At 40.4% G+C, this 20,721-nt stretch overlaps 1 protein-coding gene across 1 annotated transcript in view; it reads right to left on the reverse strand.

Moving 5' to 3' along the window:
* Positions 1-248: 248 nt before the first annotated feature.
* LOC126285307 (zinc finger SWIM domain-containing protein 7-like) overlaps positions 249-20,721 on the reverse strand; it is a 35,025-nt gene continuing 14,552 nt past the window's right edge. The window contains exons 2-3 of the mRNA XM_049984603.1: positions 2,045-2,172; positions 249-1,961 (exon numbers count right to left, since the gene is read on the reverse strand). Of these exons, the coding sequence (XP_049840560.1) occupies positions 1,737-1,961; positions 2,045-2,172 (353 nt within the window). The 3' untranslated portion in view covers positions 249-1,736. The remainder of the gene's footprint in view (positions 1,962-2,044; positions 2,173-20,721) is intronic.

Consider the following 20,721-nt stretch of genomic DNA (forward strand, 5'->3'; position numbering starts at 1 on the left):
TTTAGTAATGAATCTGCAATCAAATAGAAACAGTAAGAGAGTTCAGACTTACATTTGGTCACGACAAAAGTGAGTTAAGGATTATCCAGAGAATGAAGCCAGTTGGGACACTTCCAATACGAAGAAAACAACTGAGGACAACCAATAAAGTTTAAATACCTGGTCAGTACGACTCATTTCATTTAACATCATCCATGTTTGATTTTAGTTTAAGTTTATGATGGTTACAAAACAAATGCCAGATAAAATTCATTGCACAAAGTCTCTTCTACTATTTATTTATGCCACAAATCATTTTAGTCCCTCAACTACAGATGGACAGTTTTGTTTAATTAACAATTTAATTAACTACATCCTATCACATGTTAATGGATTATGTCACCACAAATATTACCATATGTAATTACAGCTAAAGACAGTAATACAGTTCATAACACTAGTGGCACACCAATACATTGAAGTAATTCTTAGCAGCAGGATAGATGCTCATTTAATAGGGAAAGTCACGATGAAATACTAAACAGGAAACCAACTAAATAGTGTTACATATTAGCAACGAAAACAATCAATTATTGGTAAAATCACAATAATGATGTGTTCTGCCGCTGCTTGGTGAACTGTTACACATTAAGAATGCTCAAGACGTAATGTAATATAGAAACACTGTTGTGTGCATATCACTTTCCGAAACACAGATTAACTAAGGTACAGGGTTCTGTTCTGGGGTAACATGAGCATGGCACACCAAACCTTTAAATCCCAGATGAGGTGTGTAGAAATATAAAATTTTGTCTCCAAAAGTTAATTGCATAGGAAATTGATTAAAGAACTTAAAATCTTGACTATGCCAGCATGTATGCATAGTCTCCTTGAAGTCTTATGGGATCACAGTAGTATTAAACAGTAGGATCATGAGAAACAAAGAAAATTTTTGCAGGGAAATGCACAGACATGATAAAAACATGTACTATATTAACCAAAACTTTTATCCAATATTTTGCCTCAGACTCAAGAGTATTTCAGAACTATGCAGTTTCAAAAGATAACTAAAACATGCTGATAAGTCAACATCATCTATAGCATTGATGAACTTATGAAACTTCAGTATTAAATTAAATATAATCCTTGAAATTACTAAATTAATTCTCCAGTGATATATGATAACGTGGTCTCAGCAATAGTTCATTTGGCATAATTGTATTTTGAACAATATGTATATAAATGCTAAATAAACGAAGTCTGATTAAGATTTACAAAAGAACAGAGATACAAGCTGTACAAACATGTTAAATAAGACATAAAAATTGTGTTTATTTAAACAGTGTATATTTAATAGATGTACAAATTCAGATGACATACATACAGAGCATATTGTCAATAAAAGGATAAATGAATAAACTCCATGTTATATCATATGTTGGAACAGGTTACAATCCCACTTGTGAAATGTATTTTCAGAATTAAACAATGCCCATGACATCCATGGCAACAAATTACTACAGTATGATACTTTCAACTGCACTGACAATAATAATATAAGACAGTAAACAACTTACATATAATTTTAGGACTGATGTGGAAGTGATTACACTGTAAATTATTATAGTTACAATGGCGTTCACTTTCTTTGTGAATACTACACCATATTTTGGGTGGTACTTTATACTAATGTAGGCAATCATTAAAGAATAATCTTACACTACCAAGTCTCTTTGGCAATAGCAACATTGCCAAGTCTATTTGGTGTCAAGTTTTGCTGCACTACAGAGGATTCTTATCATTTCATTTGCTGACACAACCACTTCTCTGCCTTTACCCATTATTTCACAGAGTTTTCCTGCAAGAACATGCTTGCACGTCAAGTCAGTCTGGGTTCCAGCTACATGATAACGATATGCAGGGCAAGAGCAGTAGTTAACTGATGGAAAAACGGTGTATGGTGTCCCCGAACTCCCCATTACCTGTAAAGTTTGTTTTTCTTTTTAGTACAGTAATTCTTAAAAAGCTCATATCATGGGCCCCTATTACATTACCTCACCTTTACCTGTATAACATATCTTAATTTATTTGTTGTTCGTAAAAAAACAACACAATTTTTTTCGAGGAGTTCCAAAGCTCGCTCAAATGGATTACCATATAGTGAATGAAGAGCAAGCAAGACATCATCAGTAACTGAAATAGTGAAAAAGTTTTATTTCATTACAATGATAAAATGTAACTTAACACAAAAGAAGATGCAAATTCTAATCATATACCGAGAACTAAGTTACAGCAACACTTTCAATACTGTTCGAAATGTTCAGTAATAGACAATAAACCTGTAGCACAAATAGTGCAGCACATTATGGAAAGACTTGCATGCAATGTGTAACCATACTAACAGTTTTAAGATACAGCTGTATAACAGAAAGGAATACTTTAATTAAAAAGTCATAAATGCTGGAAGTGTGAAACAAATATGAAAAGGTGGGATATCATCAATTAAACTGTACTTTGCACAGAACTGGAATTCGGCAGTTTCCATTTCTATTTTAGCCTACCAGATGTCAAATTTTTCCAGTTTTCTCTCAATCATTCTATGTGAACACAGAACAGCTCATTCCTTTCACCGTCCTCTATCCCAGCAAAACAGTCACCTACAAGGACAATTGCTCTGTTTATGGGTTGCTAAATGCTACTGCCCCACTACGTATTAAAAATATATATACAAGAGAAAGACTCGGAGCCTACCAAATAAAAACCAGGTGCACAAACTGAGATTCTAATTCAAACCGTGTTCTAGGCTGTGTGAGCACTGAAGATGTGGTCAGGATGAATGCTCTCCCATTCACTGTGTTAGCTTCTTCACTGCCAATAAGATGCTTTCTTCACACCCCATGGACTGTAGACACACTATGTCACTGTATCATTTCTGAAGCATCCGCCACCCAAGCAGCATAACAAAGGTCCAAAACAGATAACTACTCTTGACACAGACATCCCATCACACTTAATACACACACAGTTGCTGCCAGCATGAAGCCTTCATTTTCAGCAAAGGATGCCACTTTTCTATGGTTTTGTGTAATATTGGCAGGCAATTGCTAAAGTAAAATGCTATTTTCTTAAATGATTTTCATTCTGCTGACACATAAGACACTATAACAATGTGCAAGGGCAAGTTTAGGAGTGGAGGGAGGCACGCAGAACAGCTGACAGGATAGAACACCTTCTTTACTTTCCCGATTCATTACCTGCTGACTTGCTTTGAAGGACATTACACAATACCTGATTGTTCAACAGCTAGTAGAAATTATTAAAACTTCCTGGTAGATTAAAACTGTGTGCCAGACTGAGACTCAGACTCGGGACCTTTGCCTTTCACGGGCAAGTGTTCTACCAACTGAGCTACCCAAGCACAACTTGTGCCCCGTCCTCACAGCTTTACTTCTACCACTACGTCGTCTCCTACCTTTCAAACTTTACAGAAACTCGCCTGCAAACCTTGCAGCACTAGCACTTCTGAAAGAAAGGATATTGCGGAGACATGGCTTAGCCACAGCCTGGGGGATGTTTCCAGAATGAGATTTTTCACTCTGCAGCGGAATGTGTGCCGATATGAAATTTCCAGGCAGATTAAAACTGTGAGACTCGAACTCAGAACCTTTGCCTTTCGCGTGCAAGTGCTCTATCAACTGAGCTACCCAAGGATGACTCATGCCCTGTAGAAATTATTGTTGTTATTACACTGGACTCTCGCTAATCTGGTCATTTGGTGCTGGGTTAGTGGATGTTCCAGATTATTATGTCTGAAACTTAGTTTAAACACATAGAGGCTATAACTTATTAAATTCAAAGATACATTCGTTTTCATAGAAGACTTATCCTTGAGTGTGTACATACACACCAGTTCCACTCATTGTGAAACATGGCCTAAATTTTTAGTTGTTGCAATGATGATACGCAACAGTGGGATGCTTTTTCATCCAATGCTTTGCAAGTGCTATATTGATACTGCATGTACCTGGTTGTTGTATAATGAACTTCAAGAAGATGTCTGCAGCCTCTGCACCAGTAGTGTGAGAACTCTTCAAGCTCTCTCCTCGTATGTCCTTTTCTTCATCACTTTCATCATTACTTTTGTGCACACTTTTGATTATTTCTTCATATGTTGAAGTTTGGTATATCTCTCAGTTTTCCTTATTCAGCCACTCAGCAATATCATCTTCACCAGTTTCTCCTCCTCCTGGAAGCTTGTGGAGCATGTCAATGTACAAAGAGTCAACAATGGATGATTCCAAATTGACTGGCTCATTGTTGTTGCGCAGTATTGACTTTAAACCTGTATCAAAGGTTGGCTACACTTTTTTCCAACTCTTCATTATGGTAGTGTTCTGCACTTTATCCTATGCTTCTGCTGTTTAGAAAACAACATCACTTAAGTCGATTGTTTTCTATGCCTTCAACATAGCATTGGCACAGTCATTTTCACATTTGTTCAACAAAGAGACAAGATGTGCATGTTGATAATGATGTTTAATTGGTTCCAAAATTCCCTAGCTCATCGGCTGAATCATGCCTGTTACGTTGGGTGGAAAGGTGCTTGCATAACATCAGGATTTACAGCCACATCCTAAAGATGACTGGGAGCATAATCAATTATAATAGATTCCAGTGGAGCCTTTTTCTTCTCCAGCTTTCTCACAGCTGGTACAAATACTTCATGTAGCCTCCAAAAGAAAATTTTTCTGTCCATTCATGCTTTCTTATGAGCACAATATTGCCATGTAAATGTGTTTCTGTTGCTGTGTTAAAAACATCATGGATGTGTAAAACAGGGAAATAGACAGAGATGCTGAATGAAACGTGTTTGGCCATAAAAACAACAATGCGCGATGCCATCAATGACTATCATAGCAGAATATTGTCAAATGACATTTCACAAAATCCAAAGAAATTCTGGTCGTATGTAAAGACTGTTAGTGGCACCAAAGTTAGTGTCCAGTCCCTCATGAACGAGACAGGAACTGAAAATTGAGAGTGGCAAAGCCAAAGCTGAAAGCTTAACTCCCTTTTCAAATGCTGCTTTACAAAGGAAAACCCAAGAGAATTGCTCCACTTTAATCCTTGTACCACTGCAAAGATGAATGAAATACGTATTAGTGTCAGTGGTGTTGAGAAATGGATCCCTGTCAGATTCTATACTGAATTTGCAGCTGAGTTAGCTCCTCTTTTAACTAAATCTATAGTAGATCCCTTGAACAACAAACTGTGCCCAGTTCTTGGAAAAAGGCAGAAGTCACAACTGCCTACAAGAAGGGTAGTAGAAGTGACCCACAAAACTGGTGTCCAATATCCTTGACATCAATTTATTGTAGAATCTTAGAAAATATTCTGAGCTCAAACAAAATGAGGTGTCTTGAACAAGTGACCTCCTCAGTGCCAACCAACGTGGATTTCAAAAACACCGATCACGTGAAACTCAACTCTCACTTTTCTCACATGACATACGGAAAACTTTGGATCAAGACAACCATGCAGATGTAGTGTTTCTTGATTTCCAAAAAGCATTTGACTCAGTACCGCATCTACACTTATTGTCAAAGGTGCGATAGTATGGGGTTTCAAGTGAAATTTGTGACTGGATTGAAGACTTTTTGGTAGGGAGGACACAGCATGTTATCTAGGATGGAGAGTCATTGTCAGATGTAGAAATAACATCGGGTGTGCCTCAGGGTAGTGTGTCGGGATCCTTGCTGTTCATGTATATCAATGATCTTGCAGACAATATTAATAGTAACATCAGGATTTTTGCAGATGATGCAATTATCTGTAATGACATACTATCTGAGAGAAACTGCATAAATATTCAAACAATGGAAACTTCAGGTAGGAATATCAAGAACTTTGGAAAAGATAGATTGCTACTTACCGTAAAGAAGACATGTCTAGTTGCAGGTAGACAGGATTAAAAGACACTCACATACAGCCTTCATCAGTAAAACACACACACACATGACCGCCAACACCAGCATCTCAGGCCAGAACGCAACATCACATGGGATACAAGCAGCAATTTGGAGGGGGTGGGGAAGGTGAAGGGATAGTACTGTATGGGTCAGGAGGTTGTGGGGCAGGGAGATGAAGAAAAAAAGGAACAAAAAAGGAAAGGAGTGGGTAAGACAGGTGGATGCAATGGTAGAGAGCTGCAGATAAACAGGGTGGGACATGAGAATGGGGAGATGATAGGGCAGAAGTGCTGGAAACTGTTGGGTGGAGGGTGTGGGGATAGTATGTTACCAGAGGCTGAGGTAACTGCGGCTATTTGGATAGAAAGAGGCAGTCTATTCATGTATCATCACAACCCTTTAAAAATGAATGGAATGATGAGAATTCTCAATATATATTATGCAATTGCATAAGTAATGGGTACATAAAATTTGCTATCTAACAACATTATAATATGATTCAGAAGGAATTTAAACAACATAATTTAACTGGATAGATAAAAAAAATCTACTCACCAAGCAGCGACAGAACACACAAATAAAAGAGGGCTGTAATTAGGCAATTACCACCACTTGGTGAGAACCAAGGATTTGTTTGTCAAACTCTGCAGGTGGGAATTACCACTACAAAATGTCCTTTGTTCTCGCTATCCACCTGGCCTTAATTTACGTTAATTTCTTCTGTCTCATCTTTTCTTCACTGTAACTACTCTTTGCTTCACTCCGTTTTAGTTTTCTACATCTTTCATTGTCTATCCCGTCTATTTTTCACCGCCTCCTCCCACCTTCGTTACTTGCAATGCCCTTAGCTTCCCACTCTTATTAACTCATGTTTTAGTAGTAATCTCTGTCTTGCATATTACTCTGTCTTCCATCTTTAATCTCGCAGGTTTTCACATCGTATCTGAGGCAGTCCCCAACATTCATGCTTTCCTTCTCAACCCGTAAGGTAAGTCTCCCCAGACCCACAGTTCTAGGTGATTTTCCCAAAATCTACCTCTTTTCCTAGATCTCTCCAGTCCTTTTCCTTTGCCCTTCTACCTTTCCCTTCAACCCTTCTGCCTGAAGGAGGAGCCACTGGCTCTGAAAGCTTGTCAATCACAACAGCCTTTTATGTACGTGTTCTGCTGCCACTTAGTGAATAGCCTTTTTATCTACCCAATTAAATAATTTTATCAATAATTGACTGTTTTCACTGTTACATACATCTATAAATGATAACGGAAGAAATGTGCAGCATGTAAATCAATTTTGGGATCTTTTAGAATCTGAAATCTCGAACAAAACCAAAAAAAATGTTAAAATACTTCTCAGCGACTTTAAAGCACAATTTGGAAAGGAAAAGAAATTTAAGAATACAACAGGTGAAGGTCCAGCACACTTAAGAATAAACATAAATCACGAAATATCGATCGATTTGTGTAAACTGTTCCAGTTAAAACTGATGTCCACACATTTTTGCAAAATGCCAAGAAAAGCCAAAATTTCAATATCTCCAAATCTAGGAGAATTTCAATTGGATCACAAACCCATATCTAAAAAGACATATCACGGAAATTGTGAACATTGAAATTATCAGAAATGGGTAATTTGAGTGAGGTCATTATCTCTCTAAGATTAAAAAATGATTTCTACCAGCTAAAACACAAAATACAACCAAGAAAGTAATTAGATACAACACAACTACACCTAATATTATAAATGAAAATATAGAAAAAAAATTAGAGGAGATACTGAGACAACAAAACAAGTTGATTGGCATGAACTTCAGGTACAAAGTAGCAGAGAAAACTTTAGCACTTGCCAAGAATAATGGTGAAATAAAGCATGTGAAGAGGCACTAGAACAAAGAGCACAAAAATGGAGAAAATGGAGATGTGTGTTAGAGAATTCAGACAATAAGGAAAAAAATCCAAAAATCAAAAGAACATTTGAAGAAACTCAGCTTATGGGCATACAAGAAAATTTTGGCAAAAATACAAGAGATTTTTACCAGACTTTTAAATATGTATGTAAAGGGTATCGAGCTGCAGGTATCTATTTCAAAGTTGAAAATCTTAAAATAGGATTAAATAACAAAGAAAATTTGCGAAATAATAGAAATTTTTTTTGACAGGCTCTTAAACTGTCCAGTTACAAGAGTTAAGCTGGAATTTGCAGCTATATCACAAAATCTGGAGGAAGATTTTATTGATTGATTGATTTATTTATTTTTATTTGGTTCCATCTGATTACATTTTCTACAAAGTATGTACTTGTAATATAGGACAAGTCAACTTAAACCTATTTTCTTGCAATATTTAACCTATTTATATATTCATCAAAGTGGCAATACTTATAATTACGTTGCATACATTTTTCATCTGTTTTTTAGGTCCTGAAAATTATTCACATCTACATCTACATCCATACTCCGCAAGCCACCCAACGGTGTGTGGCGGAGGGCACTTTACGTGCTACTGTCATTACCTCCCTTTTCTGTTCCAGTCGGGTATGGTTCGCGGGAAGAACGACTGCCTGAAAGCCTCCGTGCGCGCTTGAATCTCTCTAATTTTACATTCGTGATCTCCACGGGAGGTATAAGTAGGAAGAAGCAGTATATTCGATACCTCATCCAGAAACGCACCCTCTCGAAACCTGGCGAGCAAGCTACACCGCGATGCAGAGCGCCTCTCATGCAGAGTCTGCCACTTGAGTTTGTTAAACATCTCCATAACACTATCAAGGTTACAAAATAACCCTGGATCTTCTCTATCTACTCCGTCAACCCGATCTGGTACGGATCCCACACTGATGAGCAATACTCAAGTATAGGTCGAACGAGTGTTTTGTAAGCCACCTCCTTTGTTGATGGACTGCATTTTCTAAGTACTCTCCCAATGAATCTCAACCTGGTACCCGCCTTACCAACAATTAATTTTATATGATCATTCCATTTCAAATTGTTCCGCACGCATACTCCCAGATATTTAACAGAAGTAACTGCTACCAGTGTTTGTTCCGCTATCATATAATCATACAATAAAGGATCCTTCTTTCTATGTATTCGCAATACATTACATTTGTCTATGTTAAGGGTCAGTTGCCACTCCCTACACCAAGTGCCTATCCGCTGCAGATCTTCCTGCATTTTGCTACAATTTTCTAATGCTGCAACTTCTCTGTATACCACAGCATCATCCGCGAAAAGCCACATGGAACTTCCGACACTATCTACTAGGTCATTTATAAATATTGTGAAAAGCAATGGTCCCATAACACTCCCCTGTGGCACGCCAGAGTTTACTTTAATGTCTGTAGACGTCTCTCCATTGATAACAACACACTTCAATCCAGCCACACAGCTGGTCTGATATTCCGTAGGCTCTTACTTTGTTTATCAGACGACAGTGCGGAACTGTATCGAACGCCTTCCGGAAGTCTGGGAAAATAGCATCTACCTGGGAGCCTGTATCTAATAATTTCTGGGTCTCATGAACAAATAAAGTGAGTTGGGTCTCACACGATTGCTGTTTCCAGAATCCATGTTGATTCCTACAGAGTAGATTCTGGGTTTCCAAAAACAACATGATACTCGAGCAAAAAACATGTCCTAAAATTCTACAACAGATCGACGTCAGAAATATAGGTCTATAGTTTTGCGCATCTGCTCGACGACCCTTTTTGAAGACTGGGACTACCTGTGCTCTTTTCCAATCATTTGGATCCTTCCGTTCCTCTAGAGACTTGCGGTACACAGCTGCTAGAAGGGGGGCAAGTTCTTTCGCGTGCTCTGTGTAGAACCGAATTGGTATTCCGTCAGGTCCAGTGGACTTTCCTCTGTTGAGTGATTTCAGTTGCTTTTCTATTCCTTGGACACTTATTTCGATGTCAGCCATTTTTTCATTTGTGCGAGGATTTAGAGAAGGAACTGCAGTGCGGTCTTCCTCTGTGAAACAGCTTTGGAAAAAGGTGTTTAGTATTTCAGCTTTACACGTGTCATCCTCTGTTTCAAAGCCATCATCATCCCGGAGTGTCTGGATATGCTGTTTCGAGCCACTTACTGGTTTAACGTAAGACCACAACTTCCTAGGATTTTCTGTCAAGTCGGTACATACAATTTTACTTTCAGATTCACTGAACGCTTCACACATAGCCCTCCTAATGCTAACTTTGACATCGTTTAAGTTCTGTTTGTCTGAGAGGTTTTGGCTGCGTTTAAACTTGGAGTGAAGCTCTCTTTGCTTCCGCAGTAGTTCCTAACTTTGTTGTTGAACCACGGTGGGTTTTTTCCGTCCCTCACAGTTTTACTCGGCACGTACCTGTCTAAAACGCATTTTACAATTGCCTTAAACTTTTTCCATAAACACTCAACATTGTCAGTGTCGGAACAGAAAGTTTCATTTTGATCTGTTAGGTAGTCTGAAATCTGCCTTCTATTACTCTTCCTAAACAGATAAACCTTCCTCCCTTTTTTTATATTCCTATTAACTTCCATATTCAGGGATGCTGCAATGGCCTTATGATCACTGATTCCCTGTTCTGCACTTAGAGTCGAAAAGTTCAGGTCTGTTTGTTATGAGTAGGTCCAAGATGTTATCTCCACGAGTCGGTTCTCTGTTTAATTGCTCGAGGTAATTTTCGGATAGTGCACTCAGTATAATGTCACTTGATGCTCTGTCCCTACCACACGTCCTAAACATCTGAGTATCCCAGTCTATATCTGATAAATTGAAATCTCCATCTAAGACTATAATATGCTGAGAAAATTTATGTGAAATGTATTCCAAATTTTCTCACAGCTGTTCTGCCACTAATGCTGCTGAGTCGGGAGGTTGGTAAAAGGAGCCAATTATTAACCTAGCTCGGTTGTTGAGTGTAACCTCCACCCATAATATTTCGCAGGAACTATCCACTTCTACTTCACTACAGGATAATCTACTACTAACAGCGACAAACACGCCACCACCGGTTGCATGCAGTCTATCCTTTCTAAAAACCGTCTGTGCCTTTGTAAAAATTTCGGCTGAATTTATCTCTGGCTTCAGCCAGCTTTCTGTACCTATAACGATTTCAGCTTCGGTGCTTTCTATCAGCGCTTGAAGTTCCGGTACTTTACCAATGCAGCTTCGACCGTTTATAATTACAATACCGATTGCTGCTTGGTCCCTGCATGTCCTGACTTTGCCCTGCACCCTTTGAAGCTGTTGCCCTTCCTGTACTTTCCAGAGGCCATCTAACCTAAAAAACCGCCCAGTCCACGCCACACAGCCCCTGCTACCCGTGTAGCTGCTATACTACATTATACTCATATTTACATTTTTCTCTCAGAATTCTCAAGTTATTTACATATCATAGTATGTTCAATTAGTTACAGTACTTCCATAACACTAATATTTTTTTATTCATTGATACACATACTCTTCTACATTATAAAATTCTTTTTCCATTAAAGAATCCTTTAAAATTTTCTGGGAAGTCTTTTTGCACACATTGTCCAGTAAACTCTTTGGAAGGCACTTTATGAGTCTCACACCTGAGTATCAAAGACCTGTTTCAACAACTAACAGTTGGTGTTGTATATTTCTCAGCTGGCCTTTATTTCTTGTTTCAGCTGTATATATATCTGAATTTCTTTCTAGTACTGCATTTCCTTTTATTAATGATATTATTATTCCGTAAATGTACAAAGATGGAAATATCAGTATTTTTAGACTATGGAAAACAGTTCTGCACGAGTCTCTTCGTTTCTTGTTAAGATGGTCCTAACAGCGTTTTTTGCAATACAAACATTCTTTTTGTATTTAAGCTGCTGGAATTTCCCCAAAAACAGTAATTCCATATTGCAGTTATGGCTCAAATGGAGCATGGTACACTTTACAGAAAAGCTCCTTGTTGGCATAATGTGCAAGCTGTTTCATAACAAATATTGCAGTGCTTAATTTACAGCAAATATTATCTATGTTGACTCCACTGGAGCTTATTGTCAACTGTTACATTTGTCTAGGTTGAGGGTCAGTTGCCACTCCCTGCACCAAGTTCCTATCCGCTGCAGATCTTCCTGCATTTCGCTACAATTTTCTAATGCTGCAACTTCTCTGTATACTACAGCATCAACCACGAAAAGCCGCATGGAACTTTCGACACTATCTACTAGGTCATTTATATATATTGTGAAAAGCAATGGTCCCTTAACACTCCCCTGTGGCGCGCCAGATGTGACTTTACGTCTGTAGACGTCTCTCCATTGAGAACAACATGCTGTGTTCTGTTTGCTAAAAACTCTTCAATCCAGCCACACAGCTGGTCTGATATTCTGTAGGCTCTTACGTTGTTTATCAGCCGACAGTGTGCAACTGTATCGAACACCTTCTGGAAGTCAAGGAAAATAGCATCTACCTGGGAGCCTGTATCTCATATTTTCTGGGTCTCATGAACAAATAAAGCGAGTTGGGTCCCACACGATCACTGTTTCCGGAATCCATGTTGATACTTACAGAGTAGATTCTGGGTTTCCAGAAACGACATGATACATGAGCAAAAAATATGTTCTAAAATTCTACAACAGATATTAGTATCATTTATTGATTTCACAAAAGCATTTGATTCCATAGACAGAGAGAAGAGCTAAAATCATTACAGAATAGAGTGTTAAAGTAAAACCAGCAAACATAATTCATGAAACTCTCACAAAGACAATACCTAAAATCAGATTTATGGGAGCACTACCTCAGCCAGCTGAAATAAAAACTGGTATTAGACAAGGGGATGGTTTATACCTTTACTGTTTAACTATGAAGCACAAAAAATTGAAAGGATCTGGAATTTGGAGCTAAAGAATCACAAAACTGAACTAATAATTTTGGGAAGGGAAACAAATGGAATTTAGGGTAACTGCCTGGTTTTTGCGGACAATTTTGCAATATTTGCAGATAATCTGACAGACACAGTTACTCAAATAAATCTTCTGGAGGAAACAACAAATAGTACTGGTCTCAAAATTTCATGACAAATACACACACCAAAAAAAGTTTTGCATCAGCTCGGTTCCAGAACCTGTACAGGAAATTGGAAGAGAGATCAACATAAACATCATTTCAGCCCTTTTTATTGCTCATGAAAACCACACACTGCATGTTGTACCATCATAAAGCGAGATCTTCAGAGGTGGTGATCCAGATTGCTGTACACACCAGTACCTCTAATACCCAGTAGCATGTTCTCTTGCATTGATGCATACCTTTGTTCATCGTGGCACACAATCCACAAGTTCACCAAGGCACTTTTGGTCCAGATTTTCCCACTCCTTGTGGGAGATGCTTCAGAGTAGATGGTGGATCACGTCATCCATAAAAAGCCCTTTTCAATCCCAGCCATGTTCGATAGGGTTCATGTCTGGAGAACATGGTGGCCACTCTAGTCGAGTGATATCATTATCCTGAAGCAAGTCATTCACAAGATATGCATGATAGGGACACGAATTTTCATCCATGAAGACTAATGCCTTGTCAATATGCTGCCAATATGGTTGCACTATCAGTCGGAAGATGGCATTCACGTATTGCACAGCCATTACGGTGCCTTCCATGGCCACCAGGGGCGTACGTCAGCCCCACACAAATCCATCCCAAAACATCAGGGAACCCCCACCTTCCTGCACTCGCTGGACAGTGTGTAAGGCATTCAGCCTGACCGGGTTGCCTCCAAACACGTCTCTGATGAATGTCTGCTTGAAGGCACATGCGACACTCATTGGTGAAGAGAACATGATGCCAATCCTGAGCGGTCCATTTGGCAAGTTGTTGGGCTCATCTGTACCGTGCTGCATGGAAGTTGTGCATCATGCAGCCTATTGCGCACAGTTTGAGTTGTGACATGACATCCTGTGGCTGCACAAAAAGTATTATTCAACATCGTGGCATTGCTGTCAGGGTTCCTCTGAGCCATAATTCGTAGGTAGCGCTCATCCACTGCAGTAGAAGCCCTTGGACGGCCTAAGCGAGGCATGTCATTGACAGTTCCTGACACTCTATACTTCCTACAGGTCCAAACAACATTGCTTTGATTCACTCCCAGACGCCTGGACACTTCTGTTGTTGAGAGCCCTTCCTGGCACAAAGTAACAATGTGGACACGATTGAACCACGGTATTGACCATCTAGGCTTGGTTGAACTACAAACAACATGAGCTGTGTACCTCCTTTCTTTTGAATGACTGGAACTGATCGGCTGTCGGACCCTCCTCATCTAAAAGGCGTTGCTCATGCATGGTTGTTTACATCTTTGGGCAGGTTTAGTGACATCTCTGAACAGTCAAAGGGACTGTGTCTGTGATACAATATCTACAGTCAATGTCTATCATCAGGAGTTCCGGGAACCGGAGTGATGCAAAACTTTTTTTGATGTGTGTATTAAAAAAGTGCACCAAAATTCATAAAAATACAGATATGTGAAATATAGCAAGAAAGTAAATTCAAATATCTCGGAGAAAATATACAACAGAATGAACTAGAAAAATCTGCAGTAGATGTAAGAGTTAAAAGATGGAGGGAGCACACTGTTTGACAAAGAACATTTACAATAAGAAATGCTTATCTAGAAAAACCAAACGAACACACTATACCACAGTGGTACGGCCATATTGTTTATATGCATGTGAATGCCTAACAATGGCCTATAAGCTGGACAGAATAGAGGTATATGAAATATGGATAGTCAAAAAAATAATGGGTACAATACAAACTACAGATTGCTGGAAAATGAGAAGTAATGAGGTGGTCTGCAAACATATAGAGAAAATATCAGACATAATAGCTAAAAGAAGATAATCTGTTTTGAACACCATACTGAATGAATGAGAACAGGTTCACAGTACAAATATTCCTGTATTTCTGGAAGAAGAAATCGACAATAGCATGGATTACAGAAATAAGGAAATACCTAGAATGAAACAACACCAAAGAATCAGAAATAACAGACAGAAATCTTTTCAAGAATAAAATATTAAATTTAGGGGGCCTTCAATGCAAAAGAAATTAGAAATTGGGAACGACATGAATACAAGAAAGGAAAAGACAACATTGTATGCAGAAAGTAGATGGAGATAGAGTACTGGAAAAACAGAAACAAGGAAAGAAGTGAAATGAAATGGTTACGTGATCCTAGTTGGTCAATATTAAAATACAAAAACAATAATAAATAATTATTATTACATCTTGGCATGAAGTCAACACCCGGCATCAGTAGGTTCAGCTGGCCCCGAAGGCCAGATGCAGTTTCTGTTTGGTTCAAATGGCTCTGAGCACTATGGTACTTATCATCTGAGGTTATCAGTCCCCTAGAAGTTAGAACTACTTAAACCTAACTAACCTAAGGACATCACACACATCCATGCCCCCCTGAGGGTTCAGGGGTAAGAATAGGCCTGCAGTATTCCTGCCCGTCGTAAGAGGTGACTAAAAGGAGTCTCAACTGTTTCGGCCTTTAATGTGATGGTCCCCTAAGGGGTTTGACCACTCCATTTCAAAATTTTCCATTAGTGCGTACCATTTGGGGAAGGACGCCTTATGTGGTGCATTATATATCCATCTTGCCCTAAGACCTGGCATATTCGCTACTGTCATGGAGTTGGATTTACACTGCGCTTCCGGCCGCATCGGCTGCAGTGTGTTCCGGGTAGCCTACATTCCCTCCACTGTGCACTTTCATCTTTACTCCCTTTAATATGGATATTCGACACCCGACAACCAGCACGGTAGCCAGTCCGTTGTGGTGGGATCGTCATGTACCCTCTTGGTGGTAGCCCCCCTGACTACACAGGGATCGCACTGCTGATGCCTGAGCTGCTACCTCCCCATGTATGCCGAGGAATAGACGACTATCCCTCTGGGGCATCAGGACTCCCAGCAAAGGCCATCGTGCCAGGTGGTCTTTGCTGTGGCTGAGTGGCGCCCGTGGGGAGAGCCCCTGGTCGGAGTGGGTGGCATCAGGGCGGATGACCCACAATGAAGTGTGGTACATCATCTCTCACTGGTGGGCCTCCACCAGCAGTCTCTAAGTGATCGAGGTCTAACCTCAATGGAAAGAAATTTGATCATAGATCATTTACCTCCATGGGAGGAACGTCTGGCTAACGAAGGCAGTGGAGATTATTCACCTCGGTACCTCATGTGTACGCGAGTTGATGGGGAAACATTTATGTCAACCAAGCCCCAGTTTTTTGTGGAGCATTTAGAGGACAAGTGCAGGGAGGTGGAGGGCTTGTCCAAAATGCGCTCTGGGTCAGTTCTCATCAAAATAGCATCCTCTGCCCAGTCACGGAGGCTGCTCACATGTGACAAGTCGGGGGACGTTTCCGTCACCATCATTCCCCATAAGAGTTTAAACATAGTCCAGGGTATTACATTCCACTGGGATCTTCTTCTGCAGCCCGACGATGAACTACGCGCCAATCTCGAACGACGAGGTGTTCACTTCATCCAGCGCGTCCATCGAGGTCCGAGGGATAATCAGGTAGCCACTGGTGCCTTCATCTTGATGTTTTACCCTAAAAGGTCAAGATGATGGTTTACTGCTGTGATGTGAAGCCATATATCCCTCTTCCGATGCGGTGTTTTAAATGCTGGAAGTTTGGGCATATGTCATCCCGATGTACTTCCAGCGTCACGTGTCGGAATTGTGGACGTCATTCGCATCCCCACACTCCATGTGCTCCGCCTTCCATCTGTGTTAACTGCGGAGAACACCATTCCCCCTTCGCCGGACTGTAGGATATTCCAGAAAGAACGAAAGATAATGGAATATAAGACCCTGGACCGCCTGACCTACACCGAGGCTAAACGGAAGTATGAGAGGCTCCATCCTGTGGCAATGACATCGACCTACACCACTGCTGCAACAACGGTTCTCCCATCGTCACATATCATTGGTTCTAAGATAGGTCAGAATCCACCGGTCCCCTTGGTTGAGGGGGGCACTTCACTCCCTGTTGCTCCTGCTCCATCTCCTTCAGGAGCAACATCCCCCCCAAACATCGGGGCATCAGTTCCCCCTTCCCAGCCAGAGAAGAGTAAGACTTCTCCGGCTACTCTCGCCAGGAATGGGTCCCTTGGGGACCTCCCTTAGCAAGTTCCGACCAGCGGAAAAGCGGACACCCACAAGTGGCTGAAACAACTACCAGTCCCTGGTCGTAGGGCCTCACGGTCATCGTCTGTCACTGAGACTGACCCAGTGAAGCCCTCTAAGCCTGAACCACCGAAAGCACAGCGAGAGAAGCAGAAGAAGAAAGTCCCCAAGACTAACGACATTGCGGTGTCACCCGTCCCACCGCTTCCTACAAGCTCTGCAGCTGAGGATGAGGTGGAGATTCTGGCATCCGCTGAGGACCTTGACCTCGCCGGTCCCTCAGACACCATGGATAGCACTAGCACAGGTGCTCCATCGGAGGCAACAGGTGACCCAGTGGCGTAATCTGCCTTCCAAGTCCCTTCACGCCTTTCTCAGCCATGGACAATATCATCCTCCAGTGGAACTGCAGCGGTTTCTTCCACCATCTAGCTGCGCTCCGACAACTTATCAGCCTTCAGCCTTTCTTCTGCATTGCTCTTCAGGGAATTTGGTTTCCCTCAATGCAAACCCCCGCCCTCCGTGGCTATCGGAGTTATTATAAGAACCAAGCAGCTTATGAAAGGGTGTCTGGTGGCATCTGCATCTATGTCCTTAACTCTCTTCACAGCAAGTGCGTCTCTCTCCAAACACCTTTAAAGGCTGTCGCTGTTCGGGTGTGGACACCACAGGCTGTTGCCGTTTGCAGTTTTTACCTTCCACCGGGTGGTGATGTCACACAGCATGTCCTTGGTGTGCTGATAGCCCAACTGCCGCCACCTTTCTTGTTACTGGGCGACTTCAACGCCCATAACCCTCTGTGGGGTGGTTCAGTGGCAACAGGTCGAGGTGCCACAGTTGAGCATTTATTGGCACAGATCGATCTTTCACTTTTAAATGATGGTGCCTTCACACACTTCAGAGTCCAGATGCCCCAGGGGGGATGGTAATGTACCCCTTAGCATATGTGGGGAGTTAACAGAGCAGGCATCAGCAGAGTGATCCCCATGTGGTCATGGGACTACAACCAACAGGGTACATGGCGGCCACACTACAATAGACTGGCTACCGTGCTGGGTATCAGATGCAAAGAAGTCCATGGTCATTATCAATGCAGAAATTGACACTGCATAGTGCATGGTGGAAACCGCACCCAGGAAGGTGTCCTTGCTCAAGAGGTGGAGAATGGGCAGGACTGCAGTGCGACAACGAGGAAAGTGGGCTAAAGATCTCAATGCACGATGGACCTTGTAAGGCGCCCTTCCTCAATTGACTCGCTATTCAGGAAAATTTTTGAAGAATGGAGGGTCGAACCCTACAGGGGACCATCACATTAAAGCCTAAATGTGTGAAACTGCTTTTAGTTGCCTTGTATGACAGGCAGGAATACCTTGGGCCTATTCTAATCCCCAGACCCACAGGGGGAGGAGGGCAGAGTGAAGGAAATGCAGCCAGGGAAGGAAGAACTGGTCACAATAGCGTGGGGCCCAATGTGTGACACGCACCAACTCGTGAAAGAACTGCGAGCCTCTGGGGGGGGGGATGTTATGTCCCTTGATTCAGCGTGTAGAATGACCTTTTTCTCTCTAGGGAGATAATCTTACCTTTTCCCCTTTCTGTGTAAGAATTTTTGATAATTCTAGAAGCTAGAGACTTAGCAATCCTTTTAGAAGTGTGTGTGTGTGTGTGTGTGTGTGTCTCTCTTGCTTTTTGTTTCTCTTACGTAGACTCTTTCCACCAGAATTATTTTTCAAATTTATTTTTGCTTCAATTTTTATAGAAAATAAGCTCTTTGATGAGAAGTGGGGCCACTATTCTAAAGTTAATTTAATCCCTTCTTTATCTTCAATACACCCCATTATTCCTGTTCAGTATTGGCCAACACACTTGAGCAATATTCTGGGATTGGTTGCATAAGTGTTTAAGAATTTGCTTTTGTAAACTACTTGCATTTTCCCAGCATCCTACCAATGAACCAAAGTTTGCCTCCTGCTTTACCTACAATCGAGTCTTTAAGATCATTTTATTTGATATCCATACAAATGGTTACATTCAGGTAATGGGCAGCCTACTTTTCAACAAGCTACCTCAATCATTTAGAAATAAAAGCAATACCTTCAGAAAGAAAATTAAGGGTTTATTAATGAAACATACTTTTTAGACTGTCAATGAGCAGCTGAAGGCAAACTTGCATTATCGAAACTTTATTTTTTTTTTAATCCTAAAAATATCATGTACACAGTTGTCAACAGTGCTTATAATTACTTTCTATGCTTGCATTCATATGTAACATGATCTATTAAGATATTACCATTTATTTTCTATAATTTTGTATACTGAAAAAGGGAAGATGATTGTATACTGAAATAGACACAGTCTTGTGATTTCTATATCTTGGCCACTACTGTATTTTGCACAGTATGTGTGCTGAATTTTCATGTATGCTTTAGTTTATTTAGCTGCTTATGAAAAATCTTAGGTTACTGCTGCAATTGCTTAATGCTTCTGCTGTAAAAGTAACATGTGAAAAAGCATTTAACATTTTGTCATCAACCCCATATCTTTGTGATTACACAGTATATGATTTATGAGTTTCAAACAAATCAGGTCATTAATATAAATGAACACTGCACCATGGCATATCTGTAGTAGTTTCTACATCTATCAGTAACTCTCCATCAAAGAAAAAGTACTGCATCCTTAACAGGAAATACTCAAACAAGTCAAATTTCATTTGATATTCCATATGATAGTACACACATGTTCAGAAAAAAAAAAAAACAGAACACCTTGAATGACTAGAAATAGGATGTTCATATTCATAAGGACATGTGTATTAGTATGTTCTGTTGAAACAATTAGCATCTGAAACATGTCAGCTCACACATTCAAGGTCAACGTCAATATTGTGGCGCAACACCACCTACCAGTAATATTTGTCTGCACCTCTCATTGTCACTATAAAATGAAGGTAATGGATTGGTGTGACTCGAAGAAGATGTGCATCATGCTTTGCAAATGTACACGCATACTGTACCCTCAAATCAGTGAGTTTGAAAGAGGGTGCATTATTGGCATGAGAGAATGTGATGATGCATTCATCGAGGAAATTGCTGCTCATATGGGACAAAATGTTTCGGCAGTGCAATGGGTGCATGCAGAATGGCTCATGGAAAATCATGCAGCACACTATGGTTAAAAGAGCTGCTAATTCTGTATAGAATCTAATAATGATCCCATCAGGATCTGGGCCTACTTTAGTTTTAAAGATTTCAGCTGTTAGTCAGTGATATTGATACTAATATTGTACAACTCGCATCTGCAGTGGTGTAAGACAAGCCAGGAAATTAATCCTGGATCTTCCTTTGTAAAGGAACATACAACAATGAAGATCAAGTTCTTTGGTATCCTTAATTTCAGCACCTGTTTCGTACTTGTGTTTGGACATCTTTGGTTTGAATTTCAGCTGTTACATTTGATTATTCTTTCTTTGGGTTTTACGACTGACTTCCTGAATGAACTTTCTCTTTGCAGTGGAGTGTGCACCGATTTGAAACTTCCTGGGAGATTAAAACTATGTCAAGCCTGGGACAACAGGCAGACAAAGGCAAAGATCCGAGGTTTGAGTCATAGTCTGACATACAAACTGGGC

Source organism: Schistocerca gregaria, chromosome 8 (genome assembly GCF_023897955.1).
Source record: "Schistocerca gregaria isolate iqSchGreg1 chromosome 8, iqSchGreg1.2, whole genome shotgun sequence".
Lineage (NCBI taxonomy): Eukaryota > Metazoa > Arthropoda > Insecta > Orthoptera > Acrididae > Schistocerca > Schistocerca gregaria.